This window comes from Vidua macroura, chromosome 3 (genome assembly GCF_024509145.1).
Source record: "Vidua macroura isolate BioBank_ID:100142 chromosome 3, ASM2450914v1, whole genome shotgun sequence".
Taxonomy (NCBI): Eukaryota; Metazoa; Chordata; class Aves; order Passeriformes; family Viduidae; genus Vidua; species Vidua macroura.
In genome coordinates this window covers 83,180,760-83,203,792 of record NC_071573.1, presented here as the reverse complement: position 1 = coordinate 83,203,792, position 23,033 = coordinate 83,180,760, and the positions used below count along the sequence as shown (strand labels likewise).

The 23,033-nt window shown below is 36.7% G+C and overlaps 1 protein-coding gene across 2 annotated transcripts in view; it reads left to right on the top strand.

The window, feature by feature from the left end:
• MEI4 (meiotic double-stranded break formation protein 4) overlaps window positions 1–23,033 on the top strand; it is a 68,365-nt gene that overhangs the window by 7,466 nt on the left and 37,866 nt on the right. For both annotated transcript variants that reach the window (XM_053973706.1, XM_053973704.1), the window contains exons 2-3: window positions 1,632–1,880; window positions 13,083–13,642. In XM_053973706.1, the coding sequence (XP_053829681.1) occupies window positions 1,632–1,880; window positions 13,083–13,642 (809 nt within the window). The remainder of the gene's footprint in view (window positions 1–1,631; window positions 1,881–13,082; window positions 13,643–23,033) is intronic.

Below are 23,033 nucleotides of genomic sequence, written 5' to 3'. Positions count from 1 at the left end.
TTCTAGATATGAATTGAAAAGTTGTGTGAAATAGATTTTCTTTATCAGAAATTTTGCAAAAGTACCATTTAATGTATAAATGCTTTAAGTAAAGGATATATATAGTATAGTTCAGTTTCTAAAGGCTTACTGTTTAATTAATTTAAGAATGCACTGGTGGCTTAGATTAGGTGATTTTGCCCTGACACATGACAGAAATTGAGTGTTTCAAGTGGAGAAGAGTAGCTTAAAATATAACTGTGGGTAAATAGATCCCAAGGAATTTTTGCACTCTTGTCCTTCTAGATCCCAAGGAATTTTTGCACTCTTGTCCTTTGTGCTCTGTTCTACATAAAGTGTTAACTGGCTGCTGTGTTTGAATTGACAGAGTGCAAGGAGTGCAAAGGGATTGTTTGTGTTTTTCAGAAGTATTTGAAAGATGAAAGAAATACATAAAAACCAGTGCCTTCTGTAAGTGTCCCTGATGGATAAATGAATATATGATGATTTATGACTTACTATCTAATGTCGAGTAGAGCCAGAGGAAGAAATCAGCTTAGTGATAGCAGATGATCTGGTGAAAGGATGACCTAAAATACGTTTTTCAAACCTGTGTTGTGACTATTTCAGAGCTGTTCAACACAACTTATTAGTGCTTAACCTGCAGCTTTGATGGATAACAAGAAAAAAACAACATTGTGAAAAAAATGTAGATGTCAAGGTCAGGGCAAAAGTGTAGAAAGTGATTTTTTTTTTCTTAAATTACTATTTTGGGAGTGATATTTTTTCAGGAAAAGAATACATCAAACAACTGAATGAAAATGGTGTGGAATTAGGAAAAAAAAGTAACTTTGCTAATTAGATAGAGTTGGGTTTAATTTAATTTTTCCTTCTCTGCTCCTAGGCCCTGTGCTGTTGCACATGATGTAATCATCTATTTTAATAGATTTTATTTCTCTGACTCTTTTAATGCCTTTTGCCCCATTCTCACTGTTTGTAACAAAGTTTATAAAACTGTCTTCTTCACTTACCTTGCTAGCCACTTACATCCCTTTGATGCTGTCTGCTTAGCTTTCTGCAGGCTTGAGGCTTAATATAGACTTAAAACTACAAGGGCATCAAAACCAGGTGTCCAAAACCAGACACAACCTCAAAGTTTTATCTTTTGAGCACTGAGACCTTATGGTATCAAGAAATTATATGCATTGTATTTAAGTATAAATAACTCGAAATTGATTATTGTTATGGGTTCTTCTGTCATGTCAGAATTCTTTTGAGGGGGAGAGAGTGTCAGGGTGGGTTTTTTGAGGTTAGTATTTTTACTTTCTTCACCCTTGCTTTAGTGGAGATTACATTTGCATTAAAAATTTTGCTAGGATAAGGCTATTTGAAGTGCTTACTATTTCCACAGTTATTCTCAGACACTGGCTGAATTTTATTTTTATAGCTGAGTGCAGCTCATGTATGTTCTGTTCTCACATTGTGCACAGATGCTTGTATTTCTGTTCTTGATGATTTAGGAATGCACTAGAAATTAAAGAATTGGTCTCACTGTTGAACAGTCTTCAAAGCCAAGAAAATATTTTCTGTCATTTCCTTATGGAATCATAGTGAAGTAACCTTTTTGTTTTCTGTTTTTTCTAATGCAATAGAAATCAAAGGCGGAAGAGAAAAACAGATTTCATATTTGAAAATATCAAAACTAGCATTGGCTTTTGCAATTATCCACTCAAAACCACCAGGGAAGAGTTCCAAAGAATACACAGAGGACCTTGCCAGAACTGTATCTGAACAAGATTTAGGATGGAAATGGAGAGTGCAAGTGCTGGAAGCTGAAGTTCTTCGATTACGACAGGAACTTCTTTTAAACAGGATCTCTCCAAGATTCTGCTTGGAAAATAGTAAGTTCCTCAAATAATTTCTGTCTATGTTGCAATAGCAAGGACCCAAACAGCTTTCATGTTGCCTGTACCATTTCTTGTACCTAGATGTGAGAGCCTTCAGTGTACAGTTTTTTGTTTTCCCAAAGTTCTGAGGTAGTGGAACACTTAATTCATTTGTAATGGGATTGTGCTTGAGAATTTGATGCTTATGCAGAATTTATATATTTAACCTCAGAATCAATGTACACATTGATTATACATATTAAACAAAATAATTGCAGACAAAACGTGTCAATACACAATGTTACTCTATAACCTTGGAAATACTAGTTTGTAAGAACTAGTTTGCATTTACAGTTGGAACATGTCTTAAAGACATATTGTATATTAAAAAATATGCATATTTTTTAACCACCCTACAGATTTTAAAATCAGAATTTAAGCCTAATGTGTTGGAAGCACTAATCCATAATATGTGTAACAGGAAGGTAGGGTAGGCAAAGGACTGTACATCTGTTGTTTCTGAGAGTGTATTGAGACAGTGGATGCTGTGAATGTTTTTTATGACATATTATAAAATATTGTGAGTCTGATACTATTAGATTCAGGAAAGCTTTTAGTCAAAGTAGAGTAAAAAAAAAAAAAAGATAGTCTCAAACAGCACTGTTTCTCTGACTTGTGCATGCGTAGTAAGTCATGCTCAGTTTAAGATATCGGTGGCACTGTGTGAGCTTGGAAATCAGGCAGTGGGGGATTTCTCTAGTCTCTGGGGAGATACTTTCCTGGGAGATGTGGTCAAAATACTGTGGGCTGAAGGAGAGAATCTAAAATGATCTCTAAAATCAAGATGTATAGCTAATTGCTTTATGACTTGAGATTTTTAGAAGGTTCCCTGGTGGAAAACTTGATGAGGCTTTACCACACTGCTTTTGTACTGAAACAGCGTCTTTATTGCCATGCCTAAAGATTTCTAATTTGTAATGTTGACTGATGGGGAGAGCATTAGACTTCAGCTAGAAGCTCTAATGGTTTATGTATTTAATTAGTATAATAGACCTTTCTCTACAGAGAAGTGATTTAATGACTATTCTTGCTTTTTTATTGTCTGTGTGTCTTATTTTCTGCAACCTATAGCAAGCATGATATTTAAGACTAAAAGTAACTTTTCAGATTCAGTTTCCAACAGTTTTGAAGAACTGGCTGCATACTATCAGGAGAATTTTATAAACATCTAATGTCTGGAGAAGATATTCTAATTTTACATTAAGCAGAACACAGAAAACACTACCAATTAGCAAAATATAGCAAACAAGATCAATTCACTTGCGATTTCTGTATTCTAAGTCTAATTTTTGAAAGATTGTCTAAACTCTAAATTTTAATTGTGAGATAGGCAGAGAAAACTGTCCCTGGCAGATAACACCTCTTGCAAAGGATGTTAATTTTCATTACCCTAGTCACACTGAAGTTTGTTCACAGACTTAAAATGTGATAATATTTTCTAATTTTAGATGTCTTACACCTGCATTGTTTCTGCTGAGTGTGCATTCATGATTACAGTTCCACTGGAGACAAATGCTCGTTCTTGCTTTGAGTAAAGAAAGGTTGTTGCTGGTACCTGATAGAATATCTGTTGGTGAGATCTATGCACTCCTTGGGATAGCAAGTTGATGATGTATGTTAGTAGTAGAGCATCTGTTGTTGACATGAATGGGAAGATGGTTGTAGAAGCAAGGCCTACCTGAAATAGGGGCCACTACACCACTGACATCTTCTGCCCCAAGATAAAAAAAAAACACCTTTCTTGTGTGTTGTGTGCCAGTTTTGAGATTTTTCAAGCCCATGGAGAATAGAAGCTAAAGGGTGGCTACTGCTGAGATACAAAGGCACACGGAGCTTGAATCTAAGTAAGGAGAAGAAGTGGTAATAAGTGGTGTTTTATCCTTTCAAGTGAAACTACTATAGATCCATCAAGCCATCATTAGGATTTCCCAGGTTTACCACCTAATATCATACCAGAGGTATGCTCTTTAGGGCTGAGGATGATTACTAGGATTGCTCTTAGCACCAAGTAATCTGCAGATATGGATCCTTTTCCTCCTCCACTCATTTCTACAGCCTCATTTCTAGAGTTGGTGTTCTGCTTAAAATAATGTAGCCTCATAAAAATATTTCAAACCCCCAGCCTTTCGATGGCTTTCTTCTGTTTTGATTAACAACTTTAGATACAGGAATATTGGGGTTTCACAAAATCCACCACCAGAAAATCTCATGCAGTAAGGATAAGACTGCATTTGTTCCTGCTGGTGCCTCTTGAGAACTCAAGAGTTTGAGTTCTCCAGATAAGATTCACTTTGCAGTTGTATATTCTGTGCTTTGCATCCTGAATGTGAGAGCTTTCCTCTCCCACATGCTGTTTGTAATAATAGTAGGAGCTCTTTCAGAGACTTCAGGAATGATTAGAAACTGCCCATGGAGTTTTATTTCCTTGATGTGAGAAATTTGTGAGCTCTTTGAAGCTGTGGTACCTGTTTTCCCCCTCCACATACAGTTGAACACAGTACGGACGTGCAAATACATGAAGCATAAAGAACAGAGAATCCATTTTTAAAAGAAATGATGCCTAAATTTCTTTGTTCCACCTGAATAGTTCTTTGTCCTCAGAGACACTAAAAAAGTTGTGGGTTCCTAACTTAGGGGGAGAAGTATGCTTTGCTGCAGGTAAACTACTTGGTGGTATGAGTTCTTACAAATGAATGTGTTTTTTATGAAAGTGCAGTGGTTAATATTCACTGACTGTGCTGTGTCTGGAAGGTCCTTATTTGACTTACTGTTCAGTTGTCTTTCTGAATATAAGGACTCTGTTCCTTGGTGGTGCTTTTGGCTGTATGTCCATAATATGTGGAGGAGGAGAAGCAAACCTTTTTGCAATTATCTGTTATTTTTCACCTTGATGGTATTGTCCTGACAACTAAGTCCGTGGGTAGAAAAAAAAAGTCAAATCTCATGTTAAATCAAAGTTTCATGCCTTTCTTTGATTCAGATTAAAATTTCACAGAAAGGAGGATAGAAACTTCTTGGTGTAATTTCAAGAATAAGCATTTAAAGTATTTGAGCATTCTGTTGTCACTTTGCTTTGGAGCAACAAGAAAAGAGAAAAGTTCTTACAAAGCATTGATGAATTGATAGGTTCATTGATTGAAGCACCTGTCCTCCAAGACAAATTCCTTCACTCTTATCAGTTCATAAAATCAGTGATCATATTGTTTCTTGGCAGGCTGTGTTAAAAGCCTGCAGCTGTTACTCCAGCCCAGGAAGGCATAAATGCAGTATTCTACCCTTTTTTTGCCAAGTGTGTATTTTAGGAATGACAATTTGGAGGATAGGTGTTTATTACCTTGGTTGCTTCCAGCTGATACTCTTGAAGGTTCTAGATAGATTATCCAGGGTTTATGTTTAGCAAAACTTGTCTCAAGTATCTGTTCCCTCTTCCTTAGCTTCACCTTCAAACTTGGTTCAAGTTCCTCCCTTCTTATGCAGTGGGTAGGAATTTACTGAACTGCTTGCTCCTCTAATTAAAATAAAAACCAGATTCTCTTTATCCTGTACCTTTTTAGAATTATGTTACTTTTCCTTTTATAGGTCATTTACAGTGCAATGTCTTCTGCCATGCCCTGGAGTTCCCTCCTGTTTTTAGCCTCCACAGTAGCACATGTGCCAGCCACCCTACCACAGTGTGTCTGTGTGTTTAGGGAAATGCTGACCTCTGAGTCACAATGTGATTAACCTGAGTGTCTCATTTTTAACTTTATCCTGGGTCTGTGTTTCACCTTTCAGGATACTGTCCTCTAAATTGTATTCTGTGTCAAAGAAGCAACTTGTATCTCTTTTGGGAATAATACCCAGAGAAAACAAGAATTTTTTATCTCCTGCTTCACTCCTTAACTTGGTGTTTCTTGAGGCATTTAGTTTTACCATTTTGTAGTTTTACCAGTTGTACGTGTGGAAAAAAGGGAGCAACTTCCTTTGTAGATTAGTATGAATGAAGACACTTCAGTCTCATTTATTCTCACTGGGAGCTTTATAGAACTGGAACTAGCCAGTTCAACAGCTGAAGTAAAACTGATTATAAACATTACACAGCTACAGTTTACCAGCAGCCTTGCTTTGGGCCACAGAATTCAACTTCCTCTTCCCTTTCCACTTCCCTGTAAGTCATGGCTTGGGAATTTCTTGCTCAAAAGGGAGAGACAGAAACTCTGGGTGCTCATCTTACACCCCAGGATTTCCCTGGTAGGCAGAGACAGGATATCAGGTACGTCCTGCTTTGATTATAGCAGGAAAAATGATGGCCAGTCAAAATATTTTCTGAATAATTGTATTTCAAACTTCTGAAAGGGCAAAGCTCTCCATCATGACTTAAGTAATATAGCTTGTGATGTTTCCTCTGCCTCCTTATATTAAAAAGAGTGGTGGGAAAACATAATTGATAATAGATTTTTTTAAGCTCATTTTCAAAGAGAAACCAATCAGATGAATTCAGAAAGGTCAGGCCAAAACCTGAAGATTTCCTCAGTGAATATGTTATCTGCAGCCTCATAAAAGAGTCTTCCTTGTTAGTGGGGTTAACAGCAGTCCACATCTGACTGAATAATAATCATACAAACACATTAGTCTATTAGGGGAAATTATTTCCCTCCCCAGAAGCTAGATGATATAGTGTGAAATGTTTACATATGTTGTAAATAGCACTTAGCAACAATCCTAGTTCATATGACATGAAACTAAGGTAGAGGACTACAGACTAGAATTTCTAAGTTACCATGGTATGTTTAAGGAAAGGCTATTTTTTCAGGTTGGTGTGTTTAAATGAGCTGCTGTTACAGAGATTGCTGTGTCCTGTCATCACTTTCCTCCACTGGTATTTGGAAGGAATATAAAAGCATGACAATTGCAGAGGAACTGTCAGCCTCTGAGGGGTATCTTTCAATTCTTGCTTTTCTATCTTCCTTTTTCTAAGGTCAGAGGATTCTCCATTGGGCAGCAGTCAGCTCTTAATTTGATGTTGCCATGGAAGACAGTTCTGATTATTTTTTCAAGTGCTTAGGGATCTGATGTTTCTTCATAAAGACATTCTACCTCCCTACTTCTTGCTTCCCCATCCCCCCAAATAAAAATAGGTGTCTTTCTCTCCATTCAGATCCATAAGGGCAACCTAGTGTGTCATCTCAACATGTTTTCTCTAAGACTTAGGGGTGTCAGACACATAATACTTCAGAAATGTAATTTGACATCTTAAGTGTACTGGTGTACTCCCGTGCATCTGCCAGTGGTAATAATGCAAGTAGGCAGCATGGCAAGGAATGTCTCACAACCAAAGAAGTGTTTTTATGAAGAGAACAAAGAAATGAGAGCAGATCTGTGAGATGGCAAAAATGAAGTTAAATTGTGTTTAGTACAGATTTATAGGAATATGGCTCTTGGAATATGATGATGATATAAATCTGTTCTCCATAATTGTATTGACACAATGGGGAACTTTATGAAAGCTGAGGCCTTTTCAGGATAATTAAATAAGTTAATTTGCAATCTGTAAAAAGCACCAGCTGGAGTGTAATGATTCATTGAAATCTCAGAGAGCTGCTCCTCCCATGGATAACAGGTCTGTTTTGATGGTGGAAACTTTCTCCCTTGGAAAACAGGTGCTGCCTGTCTTATCTGATGGCATTGCTACAGCTGTTCTAAGCACATACTTGGGGCAAAAGGACCCAAGAAACATCCTTTACTTTCCAGATTTCTGTGTAAGGAACCCATTCAGAGGCAAAAGCGACCCAATTTTTCCAGCAAGAGATAGGGTTTGTTATTATTTTATTAATTTCTTATAAAATATGTAGTGATTATGAGGAATAAGATTCATAAAAGCAAGTGGGATTCATAGTTTAGTGTAGATTAATTTATTTTCTTCTGGGTAACAGAATGATAGTTCTGGGGAAAACTGAATGTATATGGTAAAAACAGGTTAAGAAGTGGCAATTAGGATCCTTTTGCCTTTAAGTCTACTGTGGGAAGCTAAGAATCAGTCAATTCAATTTTTTTTCCTGGAAATACAGAATCACAGAATGGTGGAGGTTGGAAGGAACTACTGAAGACCCATTTTGTCCAAGCCTCTTGTCAAGCATGGTCATCTAGAACCAGTTGTGCAGGACTGTGTCCAGACATTTTCTAAGTATCTCTGAGAATGGAGGTTTCACAACCCTTTTGGACAACCTTATCCCAACTAAATTTATAATCTAGTTCCTCAAGATCTTTGTTTGCGTCCTTCTGGATATATAGACAGAAAAGCCAAGCATTTATACCATATTGTAGTCAAGAAAAGTGATGTTAGGAAGGTACACTTTAGCTGACTTCTTAATGAGTCCACCTCACTTTAGCCTTCATCTCACTAAGTTGAATCCAGATCATTGCAGTCTTCATTGGCTGCTATTTCCTGTCTCTTAGCAAAGCTCAGTTTGTTTCATAATGCAGAGCATTTTTAATAAGACATAATGCTTACAGTTTTGCACTACCAGTTCAGTCAGGTTGTCTTTAGAGATAACATTTATTCATTTAGTATTTTGAAATATCCCCTATCTGGTTTAGAACTTAAATTTCAGTCACATCATTGAGATGGTCAATATTGTAAAGCTTGTCAGATCTTTTGTTGTCAAAGCTTCTTGGTGAGCATTAACCAACCCAAATCTTTATGTTTGTCACCTGATTATGTATCCTTTCATATCTTTACTGCAAGTTTGCTTTGTTTGACTGGAACTGCAGAAGATTTGTGCTGTCATCTACAGAGATCCCTTAAAAATGAATGTTTGTATCCTCAAAATCTTTCTCTGTTCTTACTGTGAATTCTAAACATTTCGGTGCTTTATGTAAGCAAAATCCCTAACAAATTGAAGTATATGCTTCTAAGCCTTTAGAGAAGCACTTAAATCCTAGCATTGAACAATTTGAGAATTTTACATACTCAGTCCTATATTCATTTCTGTGAAATTATCCCTAAATTGGATAAAATATGTCAGCATGCACCTTTAGCATTAAAAAGCATAAAAAAGCACCTTGCATTCAAACAAAGGACCTTTCTTTTCCAAGCCACTTACAAAAAAAACCCCATGGAAATGCAGAAGCAAAGTGTGGGATACAAGGCTTCTTATTTGGAGAATTCTAATAATATTCTAATAATATTTTGGAATTATTATGGAGGAATAATAACAATAGAAGTTTGGCTTGGTTCCAGGTCAGGACAACAGTGGGGTAAACACATAAGTGTTCATGAAGAGGGAAGAGTTGTTTTTTCCTCAACCAGTCAGCTTGGTTAGTAATGAAAACAGCAGCATAGAGGCAGAGTTACACATGAAAGAAAGGCAAAGAAAATGTATGAGTTTTTAAATAAGAGAATAAACTTGATGTATTGTTCATGGAAAGTGCACTTCAAACAAACCAATCAATGAAAATTAAATGAAGAATAACAGCCCTGAAAAATGTAGATCTGGACATAATTTCACTTATGTTTTCATTTCCTTTTAGAGGTTATTGACTGAACACCTACTTGGAAAGCGGAATGCTATGAATGTCTCATTTTTAGTTGTCTCTTGTTTTTTCTTTTAGAAGTGGAACTGAGAGTATCAACTGTACCTGAGTTTTAAGAGAACTTTACGGGTCTGATGTCAGTGGTTTTGATTTTCAAGTGATAATCCATGTGTCTGCCCATGAAATGAGAGAATATAAACAATGTTTAGTGCTTGAAACTGAAATAATTTTTTCTTTGCAGAATTCAGATCCTGTCTTCATTTTCCTTCTTACCTCTGCCACCTTCAAGCCTGTTTTCTGTTCTGCAGTCCCTGTTGGTGGTGAAACTGCAGGTAGATTAAGTTTTTCAAAAGACTTGAGGATCATTTTACCATTTCACAGCAATTTCATCAGTTGAGGACCCTTCTTCCAGTTTTTAAATGTAGAACTATATGTAGCATTTGGCCTTTCTTATTCGAAAGTTCTCCAGTCTGAGGTAGCCACCAGCAGAGTTTCTTAAGAAAGCATCTTCCACCATGCCAGCTCCTACTACACGGATCTCATACAAGCTGCCTCTTCTGCTCTGCATTGGGTAGTGAGAGAACGAATGTGGGAGATGGGACTGTCCTTGGTGTTTCCTAGAGCTTTGCTTCCTTAGGACTAGCTGAAGGCTCCCTATTCTCTAATCATGGGGCTGGTTGGCGTCTCACTGCTCAGATGAAAGCCTCTTTTGTGGTCTCACAGCAATATGTAAGTTCTGAGTTCTAGTGCCTGCACACCTTGCTGACACACTGCGCCATGTGTAAGTCACTCCCTCATCCCTTGAGTGGCTTCTGATTTTCAGTCCATACTCTTTCTGCAGCAGTGGATATGTGTAGAGGGATGTAAGTTCTTCAGTCTTTGCACTCCAAGGCTCTCTGTGGGACCACATCTTGCTTTGTTTAGGGCTCAGGATCTTGCTTTGTGTTTTAGCTCAGGTTCTTAGTTTAGTAAGGAACTAAAGTACTAAATAGGAATTAAGAACTTAAATATTTCCTGAATTTGATGTGACAAATTTAAGGAGACTGTAAAATTGTTCACGACCAGATATTTCATTGCATATGGTGTTGTAAAATTTGTGGTCACTTTATCACACACACTAAATTTTCATATTTCTTGTTCCAATACACTTATAGTAAAATGTGCTTGAAATTAGTATTTAAAGATTCTTGTTAGTCTGAGGCAGGCTTAATGCCATTTCTGGTTTTTTGGTGTTTTTTTTTTACTTGATAACCACATGGTGTGAACATGAAGACTGCAAGACTGCTTTCTTATTTGAATAGTAGGTAAGTACAAAGTGATGAGTTTAACTTCTTTCAAGAAAAAAATTACACGCTATTTCTAGACATTTTGAGGGAAATGTTATTTGTTTTTTTGGGTTTTTTTTGGTTTTTTTTACAACATAACTGCTACCTCATTCCCAAATGACTGGAACATGTAAATAACTTAACAATTTTAAGCATTTTGTATTATTCGTTTAGCTGGAAATACACTGATATTGGAGACTTACTGTAACAGGGTTTTCTGGAAGCTCATCATGGAAAAGGAGTTTGATATTGCAGTGGCTAGGAACCTAACCATAAATGCAGTATTGTCTCCTAGTAGAAGGAGTGTTTCATTGAATACCCTACCTCTTTATTTGAGAATGTCTTAAGTTTGGTTTCTATGGATATTGCTGTACTATTCTTCCCTTTTTCTTCTCATTACTTCACCTTTCTTTCACCTCTTCAGTGTTTGTTTTTTTCTTTTTTTCCCTTTACACTTCCACAAGAGAATCAGAAAACATACATATAGGGGTTTTGTACATAGTTCTTGCTTTGTTACTTCTGACATTAAATCCTCATAAGCAATTTTCATGTTGTCCCATGGGATTGAGAACAGGAACGAAATAACAACATAGTGGAACTCACAGTAGATGGATTCCCTGGAAGGGCTTATTTTCCTTAAATGGCACCAAAAACCACTTTTCAATTTTTTTTCTTCTGAAATGGGTTTTGCTCAAAACCTTAGGGAGAGAAGACATGAAAGATGGATTCCTGATCTTGTTAGTCAGACCATGGGAAGTGTGCTTTGCTTCTTTGCTTGCTTTCCCAGTTGGGTATGCAGGACATTTGGAAACAGTGTTAATCTATAAAATGCTAAGCTGGCCTTAAAAGGCCTTCCAGGCCTTTTCCTACCTCCTGGAAATGGCAGTTGATTTCCCTACAGTTAGCCTTTTCATTTTGAGTCAGTTGTGTGCCAATACCGTGCAATTTCAATTAAGTCTGAATGTTAAAGACATGAAACTCAACGATAAATAATAACCCACGTTTCCAGTTTTGATCTTGATAATAGTGCTTTCATTGGTACTGGTATGTTTTCAGAGACTGAATTGATGGTCAGAATTTAATTAGAAATGGTGAATTTAATGAAGTCCATATTAAAATTTTTGAGTAGTGTTTTATTAACATACAGAATACTGTAGGTTGCTGCTTAGGGATGTTTTCTGTGTTAAGAATGCTTTTTTTGCTTTTTTTAACTTGCTATGAAATATAGCATCTATTTCCTGTACAACCAAACCATCTGTAATTTGTTTTAATTAATTTAAGGGGAGGATGGTACTGCATGGGATCCTTGTGGAAAATGAGCGGTATAGGCAAGTTTTCCAAGAGTGAGAGGGGAAGCAGTTTGTGACTGCCCCAGTAAGCAGGGCTGAGCCAGGAGTTGGGCAGATGTGGGGGTTCTAGCTTGGCCTTGTGGCACTGAGATGTTTATTGGTGTTGGACTACCACTTCACCTCTCTGGCTTGTTTTGACTGTGATCTTTTGGCATAGGTAGCATGTAGAACAGGTGTTTTTTGTCACCTAGAGCTGAGTTTATGTCAAGAGGCATTGTCTTAAATGTATTTAATGTGTGAAATGGGATGAAAGCGATTCTACAGTAGCACACAAAAGTAATTTATTGGTGTGAATGTACTGTATACTCTTGTAATGTAGTTTGTGTGTCTTTGAAGGAGATGGTATAAGATATGTGATGACTGAAGAAGCTTTTGATTCTGAATGTTCCTCTTTGTTAAATAATGAAAAAATCAAACCTAATGTTCTGTTCAACTTTGACTGTTGTTAGAATTTCCTACCTGACTGGGGAGAGAGAGTATACATAAAGAAGAATATTTTATTTGATGCAGTTATAGTAACAGACTTTCACTGCCTTTTAAAAGCAGTCTGAGTTTTTGAAAATAAAAGCAGTGAAAATGTTTGGGGGACCAGAAATTTACATGCATTTTCTTCCGTGGAAATTAATGGAGTATAGATATTCACTTAGATTGTTTGGTTTATGTCTACTTAAAGTATATATAGGAATACTTAAAATTTCTGATAGTATTAAACTCAAAATTACTGTTCATATTACTATGAGCATAAAACATATTGTTCACAAATAGACATTAACTATTGAAATTTTTTACTTTTATTTAAAAATATCTTCTTCCACAGCTAAATTCTAGTCATGAGAAGTTCTTGGGGAGCTAACATACACATATCTAACATGAATTTTGCGTGGAAGTAAAAAGGAGAAAGTATATATGGCACTTTCAATAAGCATGTATTTAAGCATTGCACAAATGTAATTTTTGTGTTTGCATTTCAGGAAATCAGGATACCTCTGCTGAAACTGTTCTGGGTCAGGAATCTATAAACCCTACAAGTTACTCAAGCCAGCTAGAAGACTCTGGATGTGATGTCTGTAATGACTCTGCATTTGATTCTTTAGGCACAGCTTCAGTTTTTCACCAATCTGAGCATAATGTCAACACTTCTAAACATTGGTTGGAAAGAGTTACCCCACTGAATCTTTGCCATACTAGCAAGGAGCAATGTCTGACTGCTCCCATGCAGTTTTTGCAATGTTTGCTTGAAATAAGAAAACTGTCAGAAAGAGGAATTCTTCAAGCAGACTTCTCAGAGCTTGAGAATGATTCCTTCACCATATGCAATTCAGTGTCTCAGTTGCTTGACGGACTGACTGTTTTTTACAACAGTCCTAAATTCCCAGCTCCAAGTTTCCTTACTGAAGGAGTTGGTGTTTTGATCAGTTTAATAACCGATACTAAATTATCAAATCATGTTTTGAAGAAGTGTTTCAGGAAGATAGAAGAATTTAAGAAAAATCTAATTCAAATTATTTTAAAAAATAGGAGTGTCAATAGGGTAAGTTTAAAACTTTCTTTCATATCCCATTTCCATATACTGTAATATTCTCCTCTTTTTATGCACTTTAAAATACCCGTTTGTCTTATATTTTGAAGAGTACCAGAGATTTTTGTGATTGTTCTTTTCTGCAATATGGATAATAAATGTTCTGAAGCACTTGAAAACGTTCTTGCTCATGCATGCAAGAACTTCTAGCCTATTGCCAAGTACAGGACTTCTAAATAACTGATAAAAATGCAGTTTAAAGCAACTTTACAGAAAATATGCAGGAAAGACACATTGTTTCTCTTGCTATGTGGAGATAGACTATGGATATTCATTCATATGTAATGAACTTTTATTCTTTCTTGAGCATCTAAATAAAATAATTTGTTTGGTTCAGATATCCATCATTCTCTAGCTACTTGCAAATTTGTATTTTAAAAATATATAAGCAAATGAGTGAAGAGTTCAAAAATAATGTCCCCAGCACAAACAACAAGCAGGACTGAATTGCATTTTGTTTGTATTCATCGGTGTGTGTTGTTCCATGTGTCATCTTGTTAATTTCCTCATTCAGCTGAAATATCCCTGGTCTTTCTTCACAAGATGCACTACAGGTAGTGAATTTCATTGCCTGTCTTAGGATTTTTGCTTTTTATTCTGGATTTTAGAGTATCTTGGAACAGACACAGTGGTGGTATTTTTTGACACTTAGATGTACCAATTTAGTGTCCCCATGTAGGTAACTATGCTACCATAAGAGAAAATTATTTTATCCCTGTAATCCTTGGAGCCTAAAGGATGTTTACTGGGTACTAGGTCCCTATTTTAGGATATATTCTAAAGCTGCCTCACTGAAAATGAGAGCCTGGACACCTGGTATGCCTATGGATGGATATACCCATTTGTCTTAATTTAAAATGAATCCAACTCACTGTGTATTGAGTGTTTACCCCAGAACATGAGCATTAAACAGATATTGTCACCAAATTAAGAGGGCATTGGGTGAAAAGGATGTACCTGTATTTCGGTTAGGAAGCATTCATACTGAAATCTTTCCAGGAGTAGAGCCTTGTTTCTAGTACCAGAAACGTTTCCACTTTAGTGTCAGCATGGTGCAAGACTCAGTTTTTAATTAGAGGTGTCCCTGGTCATTGTTTTGAAAGGATGTGACCGTACACTCCATTTGTATGGCATCAGGAATGGAGTAATACAGGTGTGACTCCTTTTGTGTGTGTGTGTGTGATCACTGGATACAAAATAAAAAGTTTAAACAGTCCTTCATTAAAGATTTCTTTATAATTGATGATGTCCACTGTTTCCATAATTTCCCATCTTGAATGGGAAGTCAGTAAATAATTGAAATAAGGTTGTTAAGTGTGGAAGAGCAATTCAGAGATTATCCGGAGACGGATTTTCTGTTGATTGCAGGAATCTGGCAAAGTCTAAGTGAGAGGTATCACATCTTAAATGGGAGAAAATACTCTGATAGATCAGAGGTGTTTCAGGCTGCAAAATATTTTTATGAATCATTCAGGAGAGATGGAGTACATCCACATAATTTGAAAGTGGCATATTTTCTCTGAATAACTTCACTAAAACAGATGGCTTTTTATGAGATGTGTTCTATCTTGCTTCCACCAAAATATTGATGTAAGAGTCATTACTACTGCCAGCCATTACTTCAGTCAAACAGATCCAAAGAGTTTAAAACTTGTATAAACCAATTACTAAGGGATAATCTTGGAGGTTCCCAGATTAGAGGTTTGGTTTTCTTTAAACTGAATTGCAAATGGAAGTAAACGTGTAGCATTCAGAATTAGTAGTGTAAATTGTATAACTAATTCTTCATGTGCTGTGTACCAGATATCTCCCAGGAACACTTCATACAGGTGGTGATTGAAATATCACAATTACAGGTCTTAAAACAATTTACCATTACTTACAAGGCTATCTTCTAGAAAGAGTTGCAAACTGTATGAATTTCAGTTCTAGGAAAATACTTAAATCCCTCCAGCATAAAAATATTAAGAATTTTGTTGTATCTAACCTTACTGTCAGAAAGCGTTTTTATAGACAGCCATGCAGCAATGTAGTATTTGACATGGCTTTCCCTTTATCATCCTCATCATTAAAACTGTTAAGATCTTGCAAGAAGCACAAAGGTCTGTGAGAAACACCTTCAAAAACCTCACAGAGAGAAGTGGCTGTGGATTACACTTAATTAATTAATTACATCTTCAAGCGCAATCTCAGCTTTTTTCAGAACAAGTTAAATAACTTTAAATAATCTTTGAGAACTGGAAAAGGAATCATTATCTCTGCCTTAGATGTAAAGGAAGAAAAACAGCAGCAGAATTACTTGCTGTAACTGTAGAGTCTTATTGTTTTAAATGTTTCTAATTATAAAGCACTGGAAGCTGTAAGAACCAGCAAAGATGTGTATTCAGAAATTTTTTCCTGGATTCAGCTGCGTAAAGCTGCCTAAACTCTTGGATAGAGTCTGACCTGAAACTCCAAACTGAGATAGGCATCAAAAGAAAAAAAAAAAAAAAAAGTCAGTCAATTAAGATATTTAGCAGAAAATAAAAGGTAATTTTATCTAGAATATTAAATTATTTATGTCAAAATACTAAAAATAGCCTCTTTGATTTTCCGTTTTTAAATTTTCTCTTTTCCCTCCACGTTTGGAGAGCAGCTCAGAAATATGCACACAGTTGTTAGACACACAATCTTTTGGAATAAACCTTGTGGAAATATCTCAAAAAAGGAGCCTCAAGTCACAGCTGCTCAGGGTGAAGTATGAATGTTCAGAGGTTCAACCGTCTGTGCAAGGCCTAACTTTGCACTTTCTGCTGGCATGGTTTTGCATCCCTGTATGGCTGCCACAGAAAAGTTTTTGAGGATTCTGTATCTAACTCTGGTACAGATGAGCTGTTGCTTTCATGCAGCAAAATGTATGACAGTCATTGCTGATCTGTGGTACAAGTGCTTTGTTCATCACCAATTTTTGAGTCCTCAGCTCTGAGACCTTTGTAATTTGTAGGGGTGTGTATTGCCTTTCAGTTTGCAAGTTGTTTATCTGTGTTGAGTCACTCCACTGACACACTGCTATGTCAGCAGAAGCACTGTTGTATTTATGTAGGTTCCTTGCAAGTCCTGCTTTCAAGCAGACCAAAGTGTACTATAAAACTCTGTGAGATTGTATTCAGCTGGCAGAGCTGCTGGCTCTGGCTTTCAAAGGGACTCTACTACCTGACAAAACATGGGAAAACATTTTGCATGGAAAACTCTGGTAGGAACTATGGTACCTAATTACAGCCCCAGTGGAGTAGAAACTTCAGAAAGGAAGAACTGGAACGTTGTTTTTTGCTTAATCTACCTGCTTGGGATTTGACAATGTCTGTCTTCATCCACCTCCACAGAGGCAAATGTACATTTCTCCTGCTCCTAGTTGCATCACTCACTCACTGGCACTGCAGTGTGCCTGTTCTGTTGACATTTGTATCTGTTGTCCAGAATGTGTCCAAACAGGAGATCATTTCTCCTCTATCAGAAAAATACAACAGTTGGAGGCACTGGGGATTCCCAACTGCCTGGGCTGTTTAGGGTAGCATATGTGTTTTGTATTTCTAGTGGAGGTTTTGGTTATGGTAGTAGAGCACTTAAGAGATGACATCCTGGAGCTTGCCTGAAAGCCTTCTGTGATGAATCTAGGCTTGCTGTAGGTTCATAATATATGGAATTAGCTTTAAAAGTCAAATACGTCTAACAGAAATTAAGACACTTTGTATGTGTCATATTTACATCTCTTGTCTATACAACTGTGTGAAACTTCAAAACAGTTATTGTGAGGGAATGCAGAGTGTCATTTATTACTTTGAAGATAAAAGAAAAATAGGTTTATCTTTAGCCTCTTTCAGTGGTGTTCAGTTGTGTTCAAAGCTGTCATGGCCAAGTACGTCACAGGGTGCTGCATTACATGGGATTTCTGTGGTGTGATCCTTAGTGGTGTCACACCAGTTTGTCAGCACTGTAGACAACTCAGTTCACTGGTTGTACTTCTTTTAGGTGCAGTTGATACTGTAATTCAGAGCCTGACTAATGCATCTGCTACAGGCCACAAGATCCTGGCCTTCACCCTGGGTTTTTTACAGAGATCTGTGTGTGTTTCTTGGACCTCATATTTTACGGAGTTAACCAAAACACAAAGGCACTACTTTTGGGATTCTAACATTGACCTCCTGTTCAACAAGGACCTCATCTCTTTGGCCCATCTCACTCATAATCTCTTTCAAGCAAGACCTAGAAAGAAGAGAGATGTGTTTTAGTGGTTTGTTGTTGTTTACTTCTTCTCATGCTATGTTTAAATCATCAGTGCTGACTTTGAAGATGATGTTAAGTCATGAATTGCTGCTCCAGTCAAGCAACACACACACACAAAGGTTATGTGATATTTCCTTCCTTTTTTTTAACCTTTTTATTTTCCAGAAATTGGCTACCTTTAGGGTAGTTGTTTTGAAGTTACTAGCATTAACAGCATCTGGAGGGACACTGAGACATCAACATAGTTTTAGGAAATTCTCTTATCCTGTTTGGGACTTTACTACTCATTTTAATTTTTCTCTCATTTCATCTAAAAGCCTTTATGTAAAATTTTTTCCACTGCTCAAAATACTACTATTGATTGATAACATTGAACAGAAAAGCAAATGCAGGAGTTCTGAAGTAGTATTTTACTGCCTTTACTGGGTATTTGTGTGAGAAAGAATTCACAATTCTTCATGAAAATAACAAGTTGAAAAGCAATACATTGAAAAGCAGAAAGAGAAATGTTTAAATCTCAGTGGCAATTATATAATGAAATGTATATGTGTGCTTATGCAGTTAAAACAGCACACATTCATCAGAACCATGGTTTTGAATCTTTTCTTATCTAGGATACAGTTCGTATGATTCATTAATGACTGAATTTTCCTGGAAGAGAGTAGTCATAAACTTACTCTGATGCTTGAATACATGCAACAGTATGCATTTAATACATGCTGCAGCTGGTTGTGGTTGACAATAAATTTCCCCAACTGTGTATAGGTTTGCAGTATTTTTTGTCAGCCACAGCCAAGACAGGACTTAATTCACTGGTTTGCAAGAGTCTTTCCTGCTTAGGGACAAGTAAGATTTAAAAATAGTTATTCATGTCACTGGTGGTTTTCAAGTGTAAAATGAGCAGGCTTCAGTTTTCCTAATTGAGTCCCAAGGGAAATACTATGGGTGCATTTTCATCAGCCAAAAGATTTTGCTTTTATAGGGGAAGAGCACTTCATTTGTATGTATATTAAAACATGTTGTCTGGATTTTGAGGTCTAGTAAGAGTCAATGTTTGAATCTCTTGATTATTGAATTAAATTTTCTCAGCAATCTGTTGTCCTTATGTAGAGAGTTAAGTCAAATGGTAATCAGAATCCATTGTCTTGAAAATTGCTACTGTCTAAAGCAATCACCAAACTGACTGACCCCCATTTGCTTCAGTAAAGTGGATCATAGAAGTAACTAGAAAAGAATGAATGAAAGAAAATGTTGTCCATCTTCCCCTTTCAGCCAGCCTCAGCTGATGGAGATCATACATAAAGCTACAATTATGGAAGGAATATAGGACAAAGTTAGCTTGTCCGGCAGATGCTGAGTGGGCTGAAGCTCCCCATCAGGACAAGCGCCTGTGAGCTTAATGCCTCTTGCAAAAAGACTTTGTTGATAGACTCCCCTTGATCAGGGGTGTGTAGTAAACCCCAGTCACAAAGTTCCCTTTGTTGCCTCAGTCTCTGATTCTGGCCCACAGGCTTTCAAGCTGCTCATGGATGTTCTTCTAAGACAACTCTCCACACTCAATCTAGCTCTTGAGGCAGAGAGCAATCTTCTCCTTTCTCCCCTGTCTATTCTGAACACTCTTTAGCTTTCAATAATCATGCTCCAGTCATGGAATTTTTCCCCCTGAGCTTCAGTAATGGCAACAAGGTTGTAGCTTTCTAGCAGCACAGTGGCTTCCAGCTCCTCTAGTTTTTGCTCATTCTGTGTGGATTGGTGTAAAGGCACTTCAGCTGAGTTCTCAGTCATGTCACCTTTCTAGAGGAGCACCCATGAATTCCTTTGAGACATTTGCCTCCCTGGTGTTTCCCTGTTGGCTTCTGTTACCTCAGGAGTCCCTGGCTCATCTCCCTAAGACTGCAAGTGTGCTTCAGTAAGGCTAGTACATTTCAGAATCAGTGGCAGAGGATCCTCACTAGCACCCTATGGCTCTAATCTTTGCATATCACCCCACAGCTTGCCAGGGACAAGCTTGACACTGACAGCCACAGCAGTGAAGCCAACTCATAGTTCTACTGGAGAACATTAGGTTAAGAAGAGTGGAGAAAAGCATGAACAAGATTATGAAAGAGGGGAGATTTAGCCTGGGTATTAAGAAGAAATTCTCTACTGTGAGGGCAGTAAGAAGCTGAAATAGGTTGCCCTTAGAAGTTGTGGATGTGCCAGGCCTGCCACTGTTCAAGGTCAGGATGGATAATGCCTTGAGCAACCTGGTCTGATGGGAGACGTCTCTGCCCATGGCAGAGAGGGTTGGGAGTAGATGATCTTTAAGGTCCCTTCCAACCTTTACATTTCATGATTGTATGATTCTATGAAGGGGTAAGGGCAGAGTAAGGGCTGGAGATGTGGCCTACAGAGCAAAGAGTTGAAATAATATGAATCAGTTTTTGAGACTGATAGAAGAAATATTGGCATGTAAACAGGAAGAGAGAGTTACATGAGAACTATCAATTAACAAAGGAAGCAATGTGAAGATAAGAAAAGGGGTGCTAATGTTCTCTGTATAAAAGTGAGCTTTTCAACTGGCATTGATGATTAGGGTTGGACTAAATGGGCAAGGGTAATGTGAAATGAAAGGTGAAAATAAGTTTTGTTTGTAATACTTCATAATTTGAGGATTCCTGCAATAATTATTTGTGTGTTCTGTATTGCCAAATATGTCAGTTTATTGGGAAAGAGAGCTGTTAGCACAAAAAGGTGCAGTGGTCCCAGCTGCATGGTGTAATGAATCACGCAGCTCACAAAGGAATTAAACTGAGAAGTTTTAGATATCCACTATTAAATAAAATATAACATGCGGATAAATGAGTTCTAAAAAAACTAATTCCTGAAGTTTTTTATGCTGTTTCCTGGGAAACAGTGTGTGTGTGTGCTGTCTGCTTTGGTTATCAGTCATTTCCTCTGCAAGTAACTTTTGATAGCCAGCTTGAAATCACTTGGAAAGAAGTGAAAGGTCAATAATACCTTCAAGTGGGCTTTAAAATCTGTAGCTAGGTGAAGGAGAGACCAAGTTAGTATGCTTGAGATAAGCTGAATGTTGACATTATATTTCATTTTGGCAACAGCCAGGTTGACAATGCACACATCCTTCCCAGCTGCTGTCACAGCATTGCCCTCTCTTGCTCTGCATCCTGAGTAACATGGGAAGACAGTAGAACCTGGGCTGTAGGAGGAGGGCTAGGGAGAGGTGATGCAGGACCTGAACAGTGAAGCAGGCTCCATTATTTCCTGTTTCTAATGGTATATTTTTTACAATCTAATTTTGTGACTGCGTTTACCTGAGGATTCCTGAAATGCATTGATTTTATTCAATCTACAACATTAAAAAAGCCCAAGGGATTAAAGATTTCTGTTCCTTTTTAACATTGGATAGAGAGTTGAACATATGCTTTTATCTTTAATAAAACTATATACTATTAGATTTTTTTTGTTTGAATGTTTCCAGAGTATAATTAGCAATGCGTGAGCATTACTGTACAACAAGATCTTACTTCTGTTTGCTATTTGCAGATTCATTGCTTATATGCTATAAATTTGTTCTGGATGCATTTAATGCATATAGTCTATGAGCATTATTTTAACCTTCTTTGTTGTCTCTTATTTTCTTAAAATATTGTTATAAAAACATAAGAGATCCCCCAAGATACAATGTAAAACCAGTGCTTTTTAATAAATCAGCAGCATTTTAAAAATCAGTATTAATATTTATTAAATATAATCACAATACATTTTTTATAATATGTTACTGGGAAGTATTTTTATTCTAAGGATACATTTAATAACAATGTTTATTAAATATTAGTAAATTCACCAGTGGCATTTTTCAGTGCCATTGATACTCATATCTCAAGTACCCTAAGTGGCATCATTACAAAATACAAAATACCTATTTGCTTCTCTTAGTAGAGGCTGAGTCTTTAAATTTCAAGGTCCCCTGTTATCTAGTCCTCAAAAAATCCAAATAGAAAATGACAACTCTTGCCAAACCATAAAAGATATGGAAATTTTGTGAAGATTCTATTTAGTTAAATCTCAGCTGCTAGCATTAATAATTGCACCAAAAAATTTCATTGCTTTATTATCTATCAAAAAATTATGTAAGCAAATAGAAGAGAGCTTAAACAAGAACAACAATATTCATATTTTACTGTGACCTTTGGGAGAGGTTACCTTGAAAACTGCTCTGGATTGCCTAGTTTACTTGCTCGCCAAAGGCAAATTAGCAAGTATACTCAATGTTACGCTCTGAAAATACAGAACTATAAAATTTGTATCCCTCCTTAATTTATTAAAAGAAATAAAAATGAATGGCAACTTTATTGAAAAAATGTGCTATTTTTTAAGCATTTTTTAAACCTTGAGTTGAAGCAGTTGTACCCTTGGGAACATGGGTGCTGTCAAGGCAGAACTGTCCAGCTGCTGCAAACTTGTTTCTAGTAGATACTGTGGAAGACACTTTCAAAATGGTAATTTCTACTTTATTTTTAGAAAGAGAAGTCATTGTTTTGTTTGGAAGGGTATATATTTCCAGTATATGAAAGTCTCATTTTAATTCATATATCCTCAAAGCATAGGTAGGTGCATGCATTACATTATCCCTTCATATAATTTTAATTGTTCAGAAACCTATTTTTATCACATCTTCATTCACATTTCATATTTATAGACTCTGTGGTGTATATGTTGATGAATGATTTTAATTACACAGGTTTTCAAAGCTGTATGTGTACAATTTATTAATTCTTTTTAATAGGAGGAGTTTGTATCTCTGTATGCAGATTTGATTCTGAACGTGAGACTTGTGTGTCTTTTGTAGTTTTCTTTTGATATGTGTTTTGGGATTACATGCAGAAGTTAGATGATTGATAGCAAAGTTTTATTAAAGTTGAATTGTTCTGACTGTGCATAGGAGTCTCATGTTGGGCAGATGATAAGCAAGCTGGTTCAACTCTTCAGCTGGAAGAGGCTGGTAAATCGACATTGCATCAACTGCTGATCAGGCAGTAAAACAAGAACTCTAAATGGGTGAAGCTGCCTAATTAAT